The sequence below is a fragment of the Lemur catta genome, chromosome X, assembly GCF_020740605.2.
Source record: "Lemur catta isolate mLemCat1 chromosome X, mLemCat1.pri, whole genome shotgun sequence".
In the NCBI taxonomy this organism is placed as follows: Eukaryota; Metazoa; Chordata; class Mammalia; order Primates; family Lemuridae; genus Lemur; species Lemur catta.
The window spans coordinates 52,258,421-52,275,746 of NC_059155.1; the positions used below are offsets into that span (position 1 = coordinate 52,258,421).

At 44.3% G+C, this 17,326-nt stretch overlaps 1 protein-coding gene and 1 long non-coding RNA gene across 4 annotated transcripts in view; one reads left to right on the forward strand and one right to left on the reverse strand.

Annotated features, from left to right (window-relative positions):
- The window catches only part of LOC123628316, a 98,617-nt gene that overhangs the window by 74,727 nt on the left and 6,564 nt on the right, over positions 1-17,326 (reverse strand). The window contains exon 3 of one of the 3 annotated variants that reach the window (XR_006731602.1): positions 14,267-14,699. The exons of 1 other annotated variant lie outside the window; for it this stretch is intronic. This is a non-coding gene — a long non-coding RNA (uncharacterized LOC123628316). Of the gene's footprint in view, positions 1-14,266; positions 14,700-15,376; positions 15,414-17,326 lie in introns of those variants that run through there. One more of the 3 variants, XR_006731603.1, reaches the window with a different exon arrangement.
- On the forward strand, positions 5,900-12,465 carry ASB12 (ankyrin repeat and SOCS box containing 12). The gene is made up of 3 exons (XM_045537951.1): positions 5,900-6,065; positions 10,936-11,785; positions 12,210-12,465. Exons 2-3 carry the CDS (start codon positions 10,960-10,962, stop codon positions 12,341-12,343), a joined length of 960 nt encoding a protein of 319 aa, XP_045393907.1. The 5' UTR covers positions 5,900-6,065; positions 10,936-10,959; the 3' UTR covers positions 12,344-12,465.

The window sequence follows — 17,326 nt, forward strand, 5'->3', positions numbered from 1 at the left end:
AAAGCACAGAATATAACATATGTTGGCAAGGTTGTGGAGAAATTTGAACCCTTGTGCACTATTGATGGGATTGTAAAATTGTACAACTGCTATGGAAAACAGTATGGCAGTTCCTCAAAAAATTAAAAAGAGAGCAACCATAGGCTCCAGCAATCCTACTTCTGGGTATATACCCAAAAGAATTGAAGGCAGGGAATCAAACGGATACTTGCACACCAATGTTCATAGCACCATTATTCACAAAAGCCAAAAGGTGAAAGCAACTGAAGTTTCCACTGATGGATGAATGAATAAATAAAATGTGGTACATAGATACAATGGAATATTATTCAGCACAAAGGAAAGAAATTCTGTCACATACTACAACTTGGATTAACCTTGAGCACATATGCTAAGTGCAATAAGTCAATCACAAAAAGACAAATACCACATGATTTCACTTATATGAAGTATCTAAAGTAGTCAAATTCATAGGAATAGAAAGTAGAATGGTGCTTACTAGGGCGTGGGGGGAAGGAGAATGGGGGAGTTGTTTAATAGATATAGAATTTCAGTTTGCAAGAGGGAAATAGTTCTGGAAATCTATGGCAAAACAATGGGAATATGCTTAACACTATGGTCTGTACACTTAAAGATGGTTAAAATGGTAAATTTTATGTTGTTTTTTACCACATTTTTAAAAAAAAGTTTTGTGTTTTATGTCTTTGATTTGGCAAAGGCAAGAAATAAGTTGGAGGCAGCTCACAAGAGCCTATATTTTACAAGAGCCTGTATTTTACACAGTATTCAAGGCTGGTTATTTTTCTGCCCATTCTATTACATAATTGGTAGTTTGGTATTTGGCATTCAGTTTTGGCATTTGGACCCAATGCTCTTAGTATTTAATGGTCCACTTCTTTGATGTTAGAGGCATGTAGGCCTGTACTCCATGTACAACACAAGAGCAATGCAATATCATGTACTTAATGGTTGCATTCTAGAGCACAGCCACCTAGGAGTGGGCATAAGTGCCCTCTGAGTTGGGCAGCCAGGGAAATACAATTTTTGATATCTGGGACTTTGTCAAACAGCTCTTTGTGCACCTGTCTTTGCTTTTTCAAATGTAATTCAGCTAATAAACATGAGTATCTTCTTAAATTTAAAAAAATGGGCAAAGTATTTGAATAGACATATCCCTAAAGAAGATATATAAATGACCAATAAGCACATGAAAAGATGCTCAACATCATTAGTAATTACAGAAATGCAAATCAAAACCATTATGAGATACCACTTCATACATATTAAGGTGACCATAATCGAAAACAAGAAAAATAACAAGTGTTGGCTAGGATGTGGAGAAATTTGAACTTTCATACATTGCTGATGGGAATGTAAAATGGTGCACCTGCAATGAAAAAAATAGTGTGGCAGTTCCTCAAAAAATTATAGAGCTACCATATGATCCTGAAATCCTACTCCTAGGTATATATACCAGAGAAATTAAAACATGTTCACACCAAAACTTGTACATGAATGTTCACAGTAGCATTATTCATAACAGCCAAAAAAAAAAGAAAGAAAACAACCTGAATGTCCATCAATAGATTAATCAATAAACAAAATATGGTATATACATACACGGGAACTATTCAGCCTTAAAAAGGAATGAAGTTCTAATACATGCTACAGCATGGGTGAACCCTTAAAACATTATGCTAAGTGAAATAAACCAAACATAAATGGATAGATATTGTATGATCCCACTTACATGGAGTATCTAGAATAGGCACATCCGTAGAGACAGAAAGTAGATTAGATGGCAGAGGGAGGGGGAAATGGGGCATTATTGTTTAATGAGTATAACATTTCTTTCTGTTTGGGATGATTAAAACCTTCTGGAAATGGCTAATGGCAATGTCTGCACAACACTGAATGTAGTTAGTATCACTGAATCGTACACTTAAAAATGGTCAAAATGATAAATTTTATTTTGTATGTATATCACCATATTACAATAATTACAAATGAGAATACTATGAACATCCTTACAGTCATAAACTCAGAAGAAATTGACTACTTCTTCAAAAACTACAAACTACCAACACTTTAACAAAAATGAAATAGATTATATGAATAGAATAGTTCTATGCCCATTAAAGAAATGCAATTTATTTAAAGATTTCCAAAAAAGAAATCTCCAGGCTCATACAGCTTCACCAGATAATTCTACCAAATGTTTAAAGGAGAATTAACACCAATTTTACATAATCTCTTACAGAAATAGAAGAGGAGAACACACTTTCCAGCTCATTTTGTGAGGCCAGTATTACCCTGATACCAAACTCCAAGACAGAACGAAAAAAAAAAGAAAATTACAAACCAATATTTCTCAAGTTAGATGCAAAATTCCTCACGAAAATATTAGCAGACCAAATCTCACAATGCATAAAAAGAATTATACACCATTACCAAGTGGGGTTCATCCTAAGAATGCAAGACTGGTTCAACATTTGAAAATCAGTGAACATAATCTACTGTATCAATAAAGAATATGGATGCAGAAAAAAGCATTTAACAAAATTCAACATCCATTCCTAATAGAAACTCTCAGCAAACTGTGAATAGACGAGAACTTCGTGAACCTGATAAAGGACATCTATACAAAACCTACAATTAATATCATACATATTTGTGAAAGACTGAATACTCTCCCCCTAAGACTGGGAAGAGGCAAATATGTCCACTTTTACCACTCTTAGTCACCATAGTTCTGGATGTTCTAGCTATTGCAATAAGGCAAAGAAAAGAAATAAGACATACAAATTGGAAAAGAAGAAATAAAATTGCCCCTATTTGCAGATGGCATGATTGGCTATGTAGAAAATCCCAAGGAATTTCCCAAAAAACAAAAACAAAAGTAAACAAACACCAACAACAAATCCTCCTGGAATTAATGAGTTCAGACAGAATACAAGATCAGTATAAAAACCAGTTGTATCTCTATGTACTAAGAAGAAACACATGGAAACCAAAATCAAAACTCAGTAACATTTACAATTGCACCAAAGAAACTGAAATACTTAGGTATACACAACAAAACACACAATCAATGTGCTAAAATTACAAAATACTAATGAAAGAAATCAAAGAAGACTTAAAGAAATGTAAAAACATACCATGTGCATGGATTAGAAGACTCTATATAGTAAAAAAGTCAGTTTGCCCCAAATATTTCAGCAAGTTTTTTGTAGGCATAGAGAAACTTATTCTAAAATTTATATAAAGAGGCACAGGCTGTAGAATCGCTAATACAATCTTGAAATGGACGAGTAAATTGGAAGGGGTCACTCTACACAATAAAAAGTGAAAAAGACGTGTACACAGATGTTCATAGCAGCTTTATTCATAACAGGGAAATACCATATATGACCCAGATATCAATGGGTCAATAGTTAAACAAATTGTGCTACATACATACCATGAATCTCACTCTGCAATAAAAAGAAACAAACTTGATGCACACAACAAATTGGATGAATTTTGAGGGCATGCTGAGTTAAAAAACTAATTCCAAGTGGTTATATACTATATAATATCATTTGTATAACTTTGAAATGACAGAAATAAAGACTAAATTAGAAGTTTCCAGCGGTTGGGGACCAAGGTGGAAGGAGTGGGAAGGAAGTGGATGTGGCTATAAAAAGGCAACATGAGGTATCTTAATTGGGATAGAACTATTCTGTATATTGTCTTAGGTGGTATATACAACCTACATGTGATAAAATTGTATAGATGCACACAAATTAGTACAAGTAAACCTGGGGAAAATGAATAAGATAGGTGGATTGTATCAAGTCAATATATACTTGAGATATTGTACTATAATCTTGCAAGATGTTACTATTGGAAGAAACTGGGTGAAGTGTACATGGGATCTCTGTATTAATTTTATAACTGCATGTGAATCTATAATTATCTCAATAAAAATTTATATTAAAAATCCTGCAAATCTTTTTTTCGAGAATAATACCCTACTCTGTCATCTTTAGTATCAAAATAACTTATTTATTTACTGCTAATCTGGCTTGCATGAAGCCTCAGACAGTGAAAAGCTACAGGCCACTAGTGCAAACTAAGTTGGAACTGATATGTTTTTTGATGTTTCTGATCTTCAGAGTTACTGATCACACTGGGACACTCTGACACTTTCCAAAGTTGTCATCTGGCTCCTCTGGGCTCCCTGGCACCATCAATGTGCAAGCAGGCTGTATGACAACTATATAAGTGTGGTAGACAAGACTGGGGATATCAGCTTGAAAGAAATAGTTGAAGAAGCTGGGGCTGTTTTCCCTGAGACAAGGGGATATGGGGACAGAATACCTGGGTTCAGACCCCTAGAGGGCTGCTTTTGGGCAGAGAAAGTGACCATGTTCTCTGGGGTCCTATGGGTGAGCAGAAGATCAGATCTCAGGGGCACTACTTTATAGATGCAGATATTGGCTTAGCAGAGAGGACTGAGCTGTCCAACAATGAATGACATGTGCTGCCTCTGAATGTAGAGAATGCCCTATTATTGGAAGCGTTCAAGCTGAAGTCATTGAATAGTTCTCAGAAATGTGCGAATTCCCTTTCAATGTGCAGATTCTAACATGAAAGTAATCATGTGACACAGTGATGCTAGTACTTTATACCACTACATCTCTGGTCCTCTCACTGGCTCTTCGTTTTTCCTGACTGAATTCGCTTCCCTGGTGATTGAAAAGGGGAAGAGAAGGGCTCTGATGTCTTGAGTTCAGTGTTCTGTATAGACTGGAGTCCATTTGCAGGAAAAATTTAAGTTACAGTTGTTTTTGGTGGGATGTAGGGACACAGAACCCCACAGTAGCCTCCTGGACTAATTTGGGAGATTGACATGAATAACCACAGGCATCCACGGCAGCTTTTAGTTCTGGCTTTTTTGCATCATGTGAAATATAATTGTTGCCATGTCTGTTTTCCTTAATAAGGTTTGAAACTTTAAGGGACGCCACATCTTACTTTTCTCTGTGTTTTTCTTGTATCTAGAACCTTACACATAGAGGCTGCTTAATAGTTTCTCCACAAAGAGTTTCTCAGACTTGATCAGATTGTTTGTAGTGTGGTTTGTATACCTAATGCTGGGCTGGCTTTTCCTCCCAGAGAGAGGCAGGATGCTGGCTCCTAGTTTTTTTGTGTGTGACACCTAAAATAGATAATGTGACTATGTCTAATGGTATCTCCCTACCACTTCTCTCATTTAAAGATAACCAGGGAGATAAAATTATACTCTTAAATGCTGGGCTTTTGACAAAGTTCCCAGTGCTGAACACACTGATGCCTTAGGGGTGAGGAGAGTGGAAGGGTTTGAGCATTTTTTCCTTCAGGCTGACACTGGTGGGTTAGTGGACTTTATAAATGACCAGGGCTACCTTAAGCATTAGAAAAGCTGACTGAGAAGTATGGAAGCTTCTCCTTCCCACTCTGGGCATTGGGGGACGGGGAGGGTGACGTGTTGCTGGGCCCTCAAGAAAGGAAAAAGGAATTCCAGAGAGTCTAAGGTCAGAAGAGAAAAAAAGAGACCCCAGCTCAGAGGAAGGCGTACTAGGTTCAGGCTTGGCCTTCTTCAGCTCCTTGGTGGAGGGGCGGGAACACTCACTGTTCAGGGGCCTCACTTTGGTGCCCATTTGAGCGGTGGAGAGGAGTATACGAGGACATGAGGACATGCTGGGAGCAGGAGCCTCACCAGGCACCTGTCAGTCAGGACTTCCCCGAGGGCGGCCCCCCTCCTCTAGCTAGGATTGCTCCCAGAATGGCACTGGTAAGATAACACGGCCCAGCCCAGGGAGCGGGGGATGGAGTGTAGCCTAAAATTAGCCCCTGGACCAAGTCAGCCTAGGGGCTGACGCCTGGCCTTTCAGCAGTGTTGTTAACAGTGGGAACTGAGGGCCCGCATGCTCCAAGCTGGGGCAGTAGGGGCTCCCCAAGGAGGGGCCGCCAGGGCCCGAGCACCTCTCAGAGGGGCAGGGGCAGCGACCCTGGGCAGTGTGGCCTGAGACTGAAGCCCCGTGAGTACCTGGAGCCTAAGACCCGACGCTCTCCAGAACGAGTGAGCCCTGCAGGCCCGCGAACCTCTGATTACCACCCTTTGTAGGCCGTTCCCTCTGGATCTGGGACCTGGGGGGCACATGGGAGATCAGTAGGGAAACCCACCAGAAGAAGGCAGAAGGGAGGAGGGATAGCATGCCAGCTTCCTGCCTTGTCTGTCCCAAGAGGGTGTGTCTGCCTAGGACCTTGGTCTAAACGGAGCTACTTCTTGAGGGCAATTGCCATCACACACTACAGGGAGGGTGGAGGTTTGTCTTTGCGTCCCTGTGTGCTGTTGGCGTCTGTGTATGTGGGTGCAGTGGAGTGAGCTTAGGTGCACAAAGGGCAGTGATCCTCAGGGTGGGAGGAGAAAGGTGACGCTTAAAAATAGTCTATTAATGCCTGAAAGAGTGTTCTAGGGCACACTGGTTCTAGGGAACCAGCCGCTTTCCTGTAGGAGTTCTTAACCTGGATTCACGGATCTCAGAAGTCCTTAGATAGAACTCAAAAGGTCCAGAAACTTGTATGGGCCATTACCTGTTTTTCCCCCTAACTTTGAACTGAAATTTACTATTCCCTTCAAGAATAAATGCAGGCAGCAAATGGCGGTAGTATTACCAGTTCCTGTAACTTGATCACCAGAAGAAATCACAGACATTTCATATCATATTACAGTTGTTGCAGAGATCTTGAAATGTCATTTATGCTCATTGCCACTTAGAAATTATTACTAGATCTTGTTATTTAATGTGTTAATAAAGAACATCTATTACTATATTATGCCATTTAAAAAATATTTTGTTAGTAGTATTTCAATATAATTGGTTTCCTTTAATTCTATATATTTTATTTTATGTACTAAAAACCATTCTGAAATCAGTTCACAGACTTCACCAGTTTGTCACAGAGGCCAATGTCATTAAAAAAAAAGGTTTAAAACTCCTGCACTTTTGGGATCAGGAATCCACTCTTTGTCCATAGTGGGAACACAATAACTCTTTGATTAATAAGCTACATCAAGGTGAGGTTAGACAATAGACTAGCTGGATTTTCTTATCTTTATCTAATGGAGGCAACAATGCACTCAAGTGCCAAAGCCAGCTGGAAGCAATGGCTTGATCTCCCTCTGGAGGCTCATTAGATGAGCCCTGCTGTGAACTCTTGGTATGACCTTGGTGAGAGCTTCAGCATTTCCCTAAGCCACTCCCTTCCCTCTTAATCCTCAGACCCCAGTCCCCCACATAAAATAGTAAGAAGGGAATCCCTACTGGCCATCTGAAGAAATGATTTGTAAAGTAACCTTCCATTACTGGAATCCCTGGAATTCAGAATGACACTCAAAAGCTGAGGATCCTGGAACTGCAAAGTGACTCTGCCTGAGGCAAGGGGGAGGGCTATGTATTTGTATTTCATGTTGCAACAGAAAGAACAGGATGGGGAGTAGGGAAACCTGGATGCTATTTTGGACTCTGCTTTGCCTTGATGTAAGGGACCTGGAAAATCCCTTATGCTTTCTGGCCTCAGTTTCCCCATCCACAAAATGGGGATAATATTACCTATCCCACTACATGAAATAGCTTTAAAAAGCACAAGATTGTAGGTGTGTTCTGGGTTCTTGTCAATAAGACAACTGACAATAATAGCCATATGACCTTAGGAAAGTCACTGCTCCCTCTGAACCTTTGTTTTCCCATCTCTAAATTGAAGAAATTAAACTAAATGATCTACAAAGTCCATTCCAGCTCTGAGGTTCTAGTACATTAAGTAGGGAGCAATAGCCATAGAAATTGAAGACCTAAGTAATAATCATCACCATAGTAAAAATAGTTACAGAGAACTGTGTTCAGGTACTATTCTATGTACTTACTTTGTACTAACTTATTTAATCCTAACAAAACCCCCCCCTCCGAGGCAGGTACTATTATTGTCCTCTCTTTACAAATGACAAAATGGGCACAGAGAAATTAAGTGACCCTCTCTGGGTCACACAACTACTAAGTGGTAGAGCTGGGATTGAAGAACTCCAGATCCAGGTTTTACCACTACCCCATATGGCCTCTCCATCTGCAGTGGGAGCAAAACAAACCCATATAGGAGTTACAGTACAGTGTGATGACTGCTATAGTGCTATAAGAGCACAGACTCTGGAGGAATTAACTCATAAGGAAGGGCATGTGGCAGAAAGCAGCATGGTGTGTACAGAGAGCCATAGTTTCTCTTCCTTTATTATGGGGTGTAAGTAGAGGAGTAGTAGGAAGTGAGGCTGGAGAGATTGAGCAAGATTGTCTCATGAAGGATCTGTGAGCTAGACTAAGGCATCTGGGCTGTAGCCTGAAAGAAAGGGGAGCCATTAAGGCATTTAAGACAGAGGATTGGTACAGATCAGATTTGTATTTTTAAATTATCACTTTAGCCACAATTTGGAGAAAATATTAAAAAGGGAAACTACTTAGGAGACTACTAAAACTGTTGAGGCAAAAGACAGTGAGGGTCTAGATAAAGCACTGGCAATAAAGTTGGCCCCTGAGGGGATGAATGGCCTGGAGAGTTCTCTAGGAGGCAAAATCCACAGGACTTGATGGGATTGGATGAGAATGGGAGTCAGGTTTCTGGTTTGGTTGACCAGGTAGATGGTGAGGACATGACATATGGACATAGTGGTGGTGATGTTGTGGGGTGGTGGTGGTGTGACATTGCTGTCTTTGAAGTGCCTGAAAAAACTCAGTGGATACATGCTTGAAGCTGAAGAGAGAGCTGAGGGCTTAAAGAGATAAGCTTGAAACCATCAGCATAATGGTGAGAGCTAGAGCTCTGGGACTGGAGAGAAGAAGATGGAGGAAAGAACAAGGGGAACATAAATATTTCAGGGGAGAAAAATCAGGAGAGTGTGCTGGCCAGGACGAAGAAGGGGGAGTTTGGAAGAAGGGGTGGTCAGTAGGGACAGATGTCCAAGAAAAGTCAGGTAAGTAAAGATCTGAGAAACATCCATTGGATTTAGCCACAAGGACGACCTTTTGAAGAACTTTCTTGGTCTATGACTGAGAGTGGGTGGAGCCATACTGAACAGAGTAGAGAAGGGAAATGGAAGCTGGTGAAACAGACAGTAGACAATTGTTTCCATAAGTTTGGTGAAAAGGGAGAGATGGGGAGAAAGGTACCTAGAGTGGAACAAAGGACCATAAAAGAGTTTTTGTTTTGTTTTCTAAGATGGTTGAGGGGGAGGATCCAGTTTGAGGAGAATGAAGATACAGAGAAAGGAAGCTCACCTTTGAATATCCAATATATGCTAGCTCTCTTCCTCCTAACAGCCTCATGAGGCATACTTTCTGTCTTATAGATGAGGAAACTGAGTCCCAAAGAAGGGAAGAGACTTGTCCAAGGTTACTCAGCTAGAAACTGGGGGTGCCAAGTTGCAAACCTAGGTCTGCCTAATTTCCAAAATCCTGTCCTTCCCATTTTACCCCAAGAATGCATAAATATATGGACTACATATGAAATTGATGCTGGTGGGCGGGGTGGGGCCTAAAGTTGAGGGTGACCCCACCCACCCACCTCATAATTTTCTTTCTGTGAGGTAAGTACCTGAGGTCCCAGGCTAACAAAGAGGGGTGGAGGTGGACAGTAAATAAAAGAGGGTATGAGGCCCTGAGACCTCAGCTGCAGGGTATGGGGGAGTAAGGGGACTCAAGCTCTGAAAAACCTACCAGCTCATCCTGATGATGTTACTAACTAAGGTGAGTGGCCTTGACTTCGGAGCACTAGGAACAGAACTGGTAAGGTTAGCGGTTAGGTTGAGTCAGTCATTGGCCCATGGTGGTTTCGTAGGGCCTGAGGATTATGAGGAGAGAAGAGTTGAAGGTTGAGGCAAAATTCCAGGCTGGGTTGGGTAGAGAGGATGGGAAGAGGCTTAAGCCAGAGGGATGGAGAAGCAGTGGGTTTCTGAGGAGGTGTTGGCAATCAAAAGGACTCCTGGATTGAAGTGGTCCTGGAGGAGAAACCAGTTGTCACCAAAGAGAATTTGCCATGGAAGCTTCAACTATTCCCTGCCATCTATTTGTCTTCATTTTACTTGGAGTGTGTTCTTTGTAATGCCACCTCTTCCTTTCATTAGTAAATGTCATTTAATACTCATTTCCTGAGAGCCTCTATTCCTGAAGTGTGGGGCCTGTGTCTGAGGGGAGGTTACAAAAGGCTCAGGTGAGGGAAATTTGATCAGATATGAGGGGCTGTGAAGAGGTTGAACTTCATCTAAAAGGCCAAGAGGTGAAGTTGAGGGCCTTCCCCAAAAGACTGATGTCAGAATGCTTAGGCATGGAAGCTTGACACCACAGAGCACTGTTTGGCCTAGCAACTGCCAGGCCAGAGCCACCTCATTAATCCACACATTCTGAGCTGAGGAAGATGCCTCCACCAAATCCCTAGCCATGATGTAGGCCCTACTAGGAGTGGAGGAATAAAAGATGAATACAGGGTCCTCACCCTGAGTCTATACACTAATGGAGCACAGATAAGTGGAAATGTGATGTGAAAGTTCATAGCTGGAGTCTAGTTGTGATTCTTTGGAATCCCTAAGCAGGAGAAGGAGGAGATTGGGGAAGGCTTCCCAGAAGTAGGAGTTTGAGGGGCAGATAGAACAGTATATGCAGACACCAAGCTGTGTAATGGCCTCACCTGTTGTGGCGGCATCTCCAGGGCCTGAAATAAGACAGTGGGCATGGGAGTGAGAAGTGGGATGTCCATGGGTAAGTACCCTGATGGTGAGGGGCAGGGAAGCAAGGGGTTGGTGGAGAGGCTGGCATCCAGGTTTTTGATGGGAACCCTTAGTCTCTCCTCCTTTTCTGTCACCCACAGATCTGGCGTATCCTCCTGCTCATAATGAGAATAGTCCTGTTCCCATTAGCCAAGATGAACCTCATGGACATCAACAAGATCTTCTCCTTCCTGCAGCCTGACAAGGAGGATGAGAACACTGACACAGGGGAGAAGCAGGCTCTCAATCAAGCAGTGTATGACAATGACTCCTATACCTTGGACCAGCTTTTGCGCCAGAAGCGTTATAAACGTTTTATCAACAGCAGGAGTGGCTGGGGCGTTCCTGGGACACCTTTGCGCTTGGCTGCTTCTTATGGTCACTTGAGCTGTTTGCAAGTCCTCCTGGCACATGGTGCTGACGTCGACAGCTTGGACGTCAAGGCACAGACACCACTTTTCACTGCTGTCAGTCATGGCCATCTGGACTGTGTGCGTGTGCTTTTGGAAGCTGGTGCCTGTCCTGGTGGTAGCATCTACAACAACTGTTCTCCTGTGCTTACAGCCGCCCGTGATGGTGCTGTTTCTATCCTGCAGGAGCTCCTAGGACACGGTGCAGAAGCCAACGTCAAGGCTAAACTACCATTCTGGGCATCGAACATAGCTTCATGTTCTGGCCCCCTCTATTTAGCCGCAGTCTATAGGCATTTCGACTGTTTCCGCCTGCTTTTACTCCATGGAGCAGACCCTGACTACAACTGCACCGAACAGGGCCTATTGGCACGTGTCCCACGGCCCCGTAGCCTCCTTGAAATCTGCCTCCACCATAATTGTGAGCCAGAGTACATCCAGCTGCTGATTGATTTTGGTGCTAACATCTACCTTCCATCTCTCTCCCTGGACCTGACCTCACAAGATGATAAAGGCATTGCATTGCTGCTAAAAGCTCGAGGTGAGTGGTGAGCAGGCCAGCCCCATAGGCCTTCTGGCTTGAATGACCCAGGGCCCCAAACTAGTGTCCAAGCCAATCCTCTGAAATAAACTGGAGAAAACTCCATCTTATTCCCTCTCCTGGGGCCCCAGTGGAGAAGTTACAGATTCCATGTTAGGGAAAGGGTCACCAAGATGAGGTGGCGGGTAATACTAGATCAAATTCTGGTCCTGGCTCTGCCAATGACCATTTTGTGATGTTGAGCATGCTTTCCCTAGGCCTCAGTGTGTGCCCATTGGTACCATGCACTGGGGGCAGAGTGAGGGACATTTCTTATAAGGGAGAAGGGATTAGAGCTATAGTAGCCAGGGCAGGTTGTATATAGGCTTGGGTGGAAGAATTACGATGAGAATTGCTCCTCATTACCTGTTTCTCCTTGCTGTAGAAACTCCACGGTCACTCCTATCACAGGCCCGTTTAGTCATCCGCAGAGCCCTGCGCCAGGCTGGCCAGCCACAAGCCATTGCCCAGCTGGATATTCCTCCTGTGTTGATTAGCTACCTCAAACACCAACTGTAATCCTGCAGTCTGCCCAGAAACCACCTGGTGATCCCAGTAGTTGGAGGGCACTACAGCTCCACCCACTCACCTAGAGCTGCTCTCCTGTATTATCCTCCACAATAAAATCCTCAACAAAATAAGTCCTAGTGGCTGCTGTGTCTGGTGTGTGTGTGAGGGGGGCTTTTAGGGAAAGGGGTCTGACTGGCTATGAGGCAAGGATGGCAAATGGTATGACATCTGACAGGCATAGGAGTATTGGCCACTGAAAGAGCAAAAGAAAACACTAACCAAATGGCTGTACTTCCCCACCAAGATCCTCTAGAGAGTTTGGAGCTGTGCTACCTGGAACAAGGTCCTGAAGAATCCAAGTGGGTGGAAGTGTAGCATCAGCTTGCCCAGCCCTGTTCCTCCCTTCACTTCTCTGGCTACTACAAGGTACCTTTTCAGGGCCTGACCCCCTGTGCCCTATTACTTTGAGTGACTGTGACCAAGAAGCACCTCATTCACTCACCTTGAATCATAGGCTGCCTCTCTACTAGTCCAATTTATAGTCAGGATCTACCCAGGAAAATGAACTACCAAATATTTATGGTAAGGAATTTAATGCAGAAAAGAAATTGGTTACATAGGTGATAGGCTGAGAATCCTAGCAAGACAAGCCGGTAACCTAGAGATCAGTGACAGCAGGAAGCCAACATCACCCATAGGCTGGAGGAGTAAGGGAGGGGGTATTTCCAGAGTTCAGCAATAGGGTTTACCTGATGGAAAGTGGAATTATAGGCCTGTCCATAAGAGCAAGAACCACAGATGAGACATGCTGCCCAAACCAGAGGAAAGGAAGAAATATCCTCTTCTTTCCCTCATTCCTGCCCTCCAATCTGCCTGTTGGGTCTCTCTCATTAGGGAAACTGGAAGTCAACTAACATGAGAGCCTGGGAAACCACTTACAGGGACTGCCCCCTTGCAATACAGGACAGAGCAGGGGGAGGGGAAGAATGGAGGGACATCGGGAGTAGGTGATGTGACCTGAGCTAGGAGCTAAAATCACACAGAATTGGAAGTATCAACATTGTGTTCCTGTTGACAGCAGAAACCACAGAGGAAACACAGCAGAGCCACCCTCGAGGCAGAGAAGGCTGAGGCTACCTGTGCATTTCCATTTTTCCTGACCTCCCACCAGTACCTCCCATTGGTTGAACCCAGCCAGAAGGTAGTTGACTTGGGAGAGCCGCTATGATGTGGAGAAGAGCAGGGTTAGGAGGCAAACAGGCCCTTGGAGCAGCACAGATATCCACTTAAATCCAGGTACGTTCATTTTGCTAAATCTTCAACCTTTCACAGGATCTTCTTGTATTTCCCCTGCACAATTGTGGGTGGGGATGTGAATGAGCAGTGAAAGGAACACAAGGTAAAGGGGTGGAAGAGGAGAGCCCACATAATCTGTACCCAGGAAGCACTTTAGATGTTTAGAGCTCTTCCTGGGAGCTGCCTTGATAGCCCCCTACATCATGTTCCCCTATTATGGGGAAAGGGAAGCAGATCATGGGTCTTAAACTGACTTGCTTCTCTCTTCTTTCACCCCACCCCCAACTCTCCCCAGACACTAGTGCCTGAGAAAGACTTTAGGAAGGAAGGTGAGAAGACTAGACATCTATCTCTGTGCTCCTGCCCCACTCACCTTCCAGACTTTCATTCTTGGGCACTTTGGAGAGTGGTGCAACTGTTATTATTCAAGGAGCATAAGAACTGAAGGACTAGGCTGTACACACAGAGGGCTTCAGGATAGGCAGGCTCTCTTCTACCTTTCTTTCAATCTGGGCTCCTGAGGGGTGGTTTGACCAGGATCTCACCCCTGGCTCTGCCTGCCATCCCCTTAGTCAGGACACTTGGGGATTAGGAGTCAACCTCAGCAGCCCCATCAGTTACAGGTCCCCAGGAAAGTACACCTGTCATATGGGGCCCAACCAGAGTGGCCTCCCCCGTGGTATCTGAGACACAAACTCTCTGATTGACCCAAGAAAGCACATGGACACTCTAGGCATTTCAAAGGACTTGTGTTGGAGGAAGTTATAGGAGCATACCAAATTCTACACAAAGAAGAAGGACTAAAACTCTTAGTCCCATTTCCTATTGAGAAAATTGAGAACCCAACAAACTTTAGTGCCCAAGATATTGGTGGTCCAGCTCTCTAGATTCCTCCCAGCTGTTCTTTCTTCAGTTGCTTGTGCTGCTAGTGGGCAGAGACAACTGCAGGGCCTGGTGCCTTAGTCCCTTCCCCACCCCTCAGGCCTCACCATTCCCATCTAGACACTAGGCCACAGGTTGAAATGGATCATCTCAAATTCTGATGATGAATCTTCCAAGGCGATTTTCTCTAGGAAATATGAGGAGGAAGCAGAGGTGCTGTTACTGTTCCTGGAGTGAAATCTCCCCCTTGGCCTTTAGTCACTTGTTGGCACTGACCCCAGGTGAGAGCCTAGTCTCCTCGCCCTCCCTCGACCCCCACCACAGCCACTAACTTCCAGGAAGGCCAAGTCTTAACTACTTTAGGTAAGCTAGGTCCCTCCCCTCCCCCCTCCCCTTCCTCCTCTCCCTTTCCTCCCCCTCCCCTGCCCTCCCTTTTCATTCCCTTTCCTCCCTCCTTCCCTCCTGTTATGGTCTGAATGTTGGTATTTCCCCCAAATTTATAAGTTGGAACCTAATCCCAAATGTGATAGTATTAAGAGATGGGACCTTCGGGAAATGAAGTCATGAGGGCTACACCCTCATGATTGGGATTAGTGACCTTATAAAAGAGGCCCCAAAGAGACCCCTCACCCCTTCTACCATGTGAGGACACAGCAAGAAAGTGCTGTTAACGAACTAAGAATGGGTTCTTACCAGACACCAAATCTGCTGCACCTTGGCCTTGAACTTCCCAGCCTCCAAAATTGTGATAAATAAATTTCTTTCTTTTAATAAAATGTCTTTTAGGCTGGGCGCGGTGGCTCACGCCTGTAATCCTAGCACTCTGGGAGGCCGAGGCAGGTGGATCACTCGAGGTAAGGAGTTCGAGACCAGCCTCAGCAAGAGCGAGACCCCGTCTCTACTAAAAATAGAAAGAAATTATCTGGCCAACTAAAAATATATACATTAAAAAAAAAAAACCAGCCGGGCATGGTGGCGCATGCCTGTTGTCCCAGCTACTCAGGAGGCTGAGGCAGAAGGATTGCTTAAACCCAGAAGTTTGAGGTTGCTGTGAGCTAGGCTGATGCCACGGCACTCACTCTAGCCTGGGCAACAGAGCAAGACTCTGTCTCAAAAAAAAAAAAAATGTCTTTTAGAGGCAAAGTCTTGCTGTGTTGCCCAGGCTGGACTCAAAATCTTGACCTCAAGCGGTCCCCCCACCTCAACCTCCTGAGTCACTGGGACTATAGGCACATGCTACTGAACCCAGCTGAGAAATAAATTTCTGTTTTTTATAAATTACCCAGTCTAAGGTATTTTGTTACAGCAGTGCAAACAGACTAAGATACCTCCCTTTCTTCCTTCCTGACATTACCATGAGCCTGGGTCATAGCTCTGCTTTGCACATGTCACTAATCAGTCTGTACTCTCTCCTGCAATGGGAAAAGTCTTTTGCTTTACTTAAAAGGATGGCCCCCAAGGACTAGATCCAAAGTGTGAAATGGCCCACGGGACTCCAGAAACCAGAGAGATCCCCTTCAGCTGTTAACTTGACAGAAGGCGTGATGGAGGAGGTGGTATTTGATCTTTGCTTTGAATGGTGGAAAGAATTTTAATCAGCAGAGAAGAAGCGAAAGGTATTAGTGCAGGGAACTTGGTGAGCAAAGGCATAGGAGTGGGAATATACAGGGAAGTTTGGTTTGAGTCTAGTGTATTTGAGCAGGAGCTAGGCTGGGGACTAGACTGAAGAGGGCCATGAATACCCTGGTTTTTTGGACTTGAAGATTTCAGTTCTTAGAATGGGACATGCACAGTCATAGGAATGACTTGCTGAGTGTATGAAGAACATGTTTCCTGATTTCCCAGGACAAATCTGGCAACGTTAACTTAACCACTCTCTTGTGTGCACAGAGCATTTCGCTGCTTACAAATTATTTGCACACCCATCATTTCATTTACTTCTTAGAACAATTCTGTGAGGTAGGCGGGGCAGTTTTTGTATAGATGTGGAAACTAAGGCCCAGAGAAGGGAGGAAATTTTCCCAAGGTCATACATTCAGGCAATGGCAGAGCCAGGACTAGAACCCATGGGACTTCTGTTGCCTAGGCTAGGGTCCTTCTGAAGATGCTATGCTCTGCCTCATATGTGAGTGGTAGCACTGGAATTGGGTGGCATGGAGGTGGCAGGCCCTGACTTCATTTTCCAGGCCTGAGCAGTGTCAGGGGCAGGGGTTCTCTCCCACTGAGAAGGGTGGCAGCCCATTAGTTGTCAGAAGCCCCAGCCTGGCCCCCAGGACTGAGCTGGCACTAAGGAGTGATTATGGCCAGATAGGGAAAGGTGGCAGCCCCAGGCACTGAGGATAGGCTAAAGAGACTGGGGTAAGCCCAGAGTGAGGGGCTAGCCATATGGGAGGGTCAGAGCTCTCCATCTCCCTACCTAGAGCTCAGAGGGGCTCTGACTCTACTTTTGCTTGTTATTTCTTAACTCTAAAAGGGCTTCATTGTTTCCCATACCCGAGGAAACCCTTAGTTAAGCCAACAACCATGTGCTTCATCCTCATATCTTCTGAGGTCTACCCATTACAAGCACAGATATTAGCTTCTGGCCACCAGCCTGCTTGCTGGCTCCCACTTTGCCAGTCTCCAAGTAGGCTGCCTCTTCCCGGTACAAAAGCAGAGGCTGTTGGGTATTGAACTGAGGTGGTGGGTGGGGAGAGGGGATGGGTGTATAACTACATGATGAGTGCGTTGCGTATGGTCTGGGGAATGGTCACCCTTGAATGCTGTGACCCAAGGGGATGGGGGGGTGGGGGGAGGGGATGGGGGTATAACTAC

Coding starts and splice junctions, on each gene's coding strand:
- ASB12 (XM_045537951.1), top strand. CDS start 10,960: ATGAGAATAGTCCTGTTCCCATTAGCCAAGATGAACCTCATGGACATC. Junction 11,786..12,209: donor ATTGCTGCTAAAAGCTCGAG/GTGAGTGGTGAG, acceptor TCCTTGCTGTAG/AAACTCCACGGTCACTCCTA.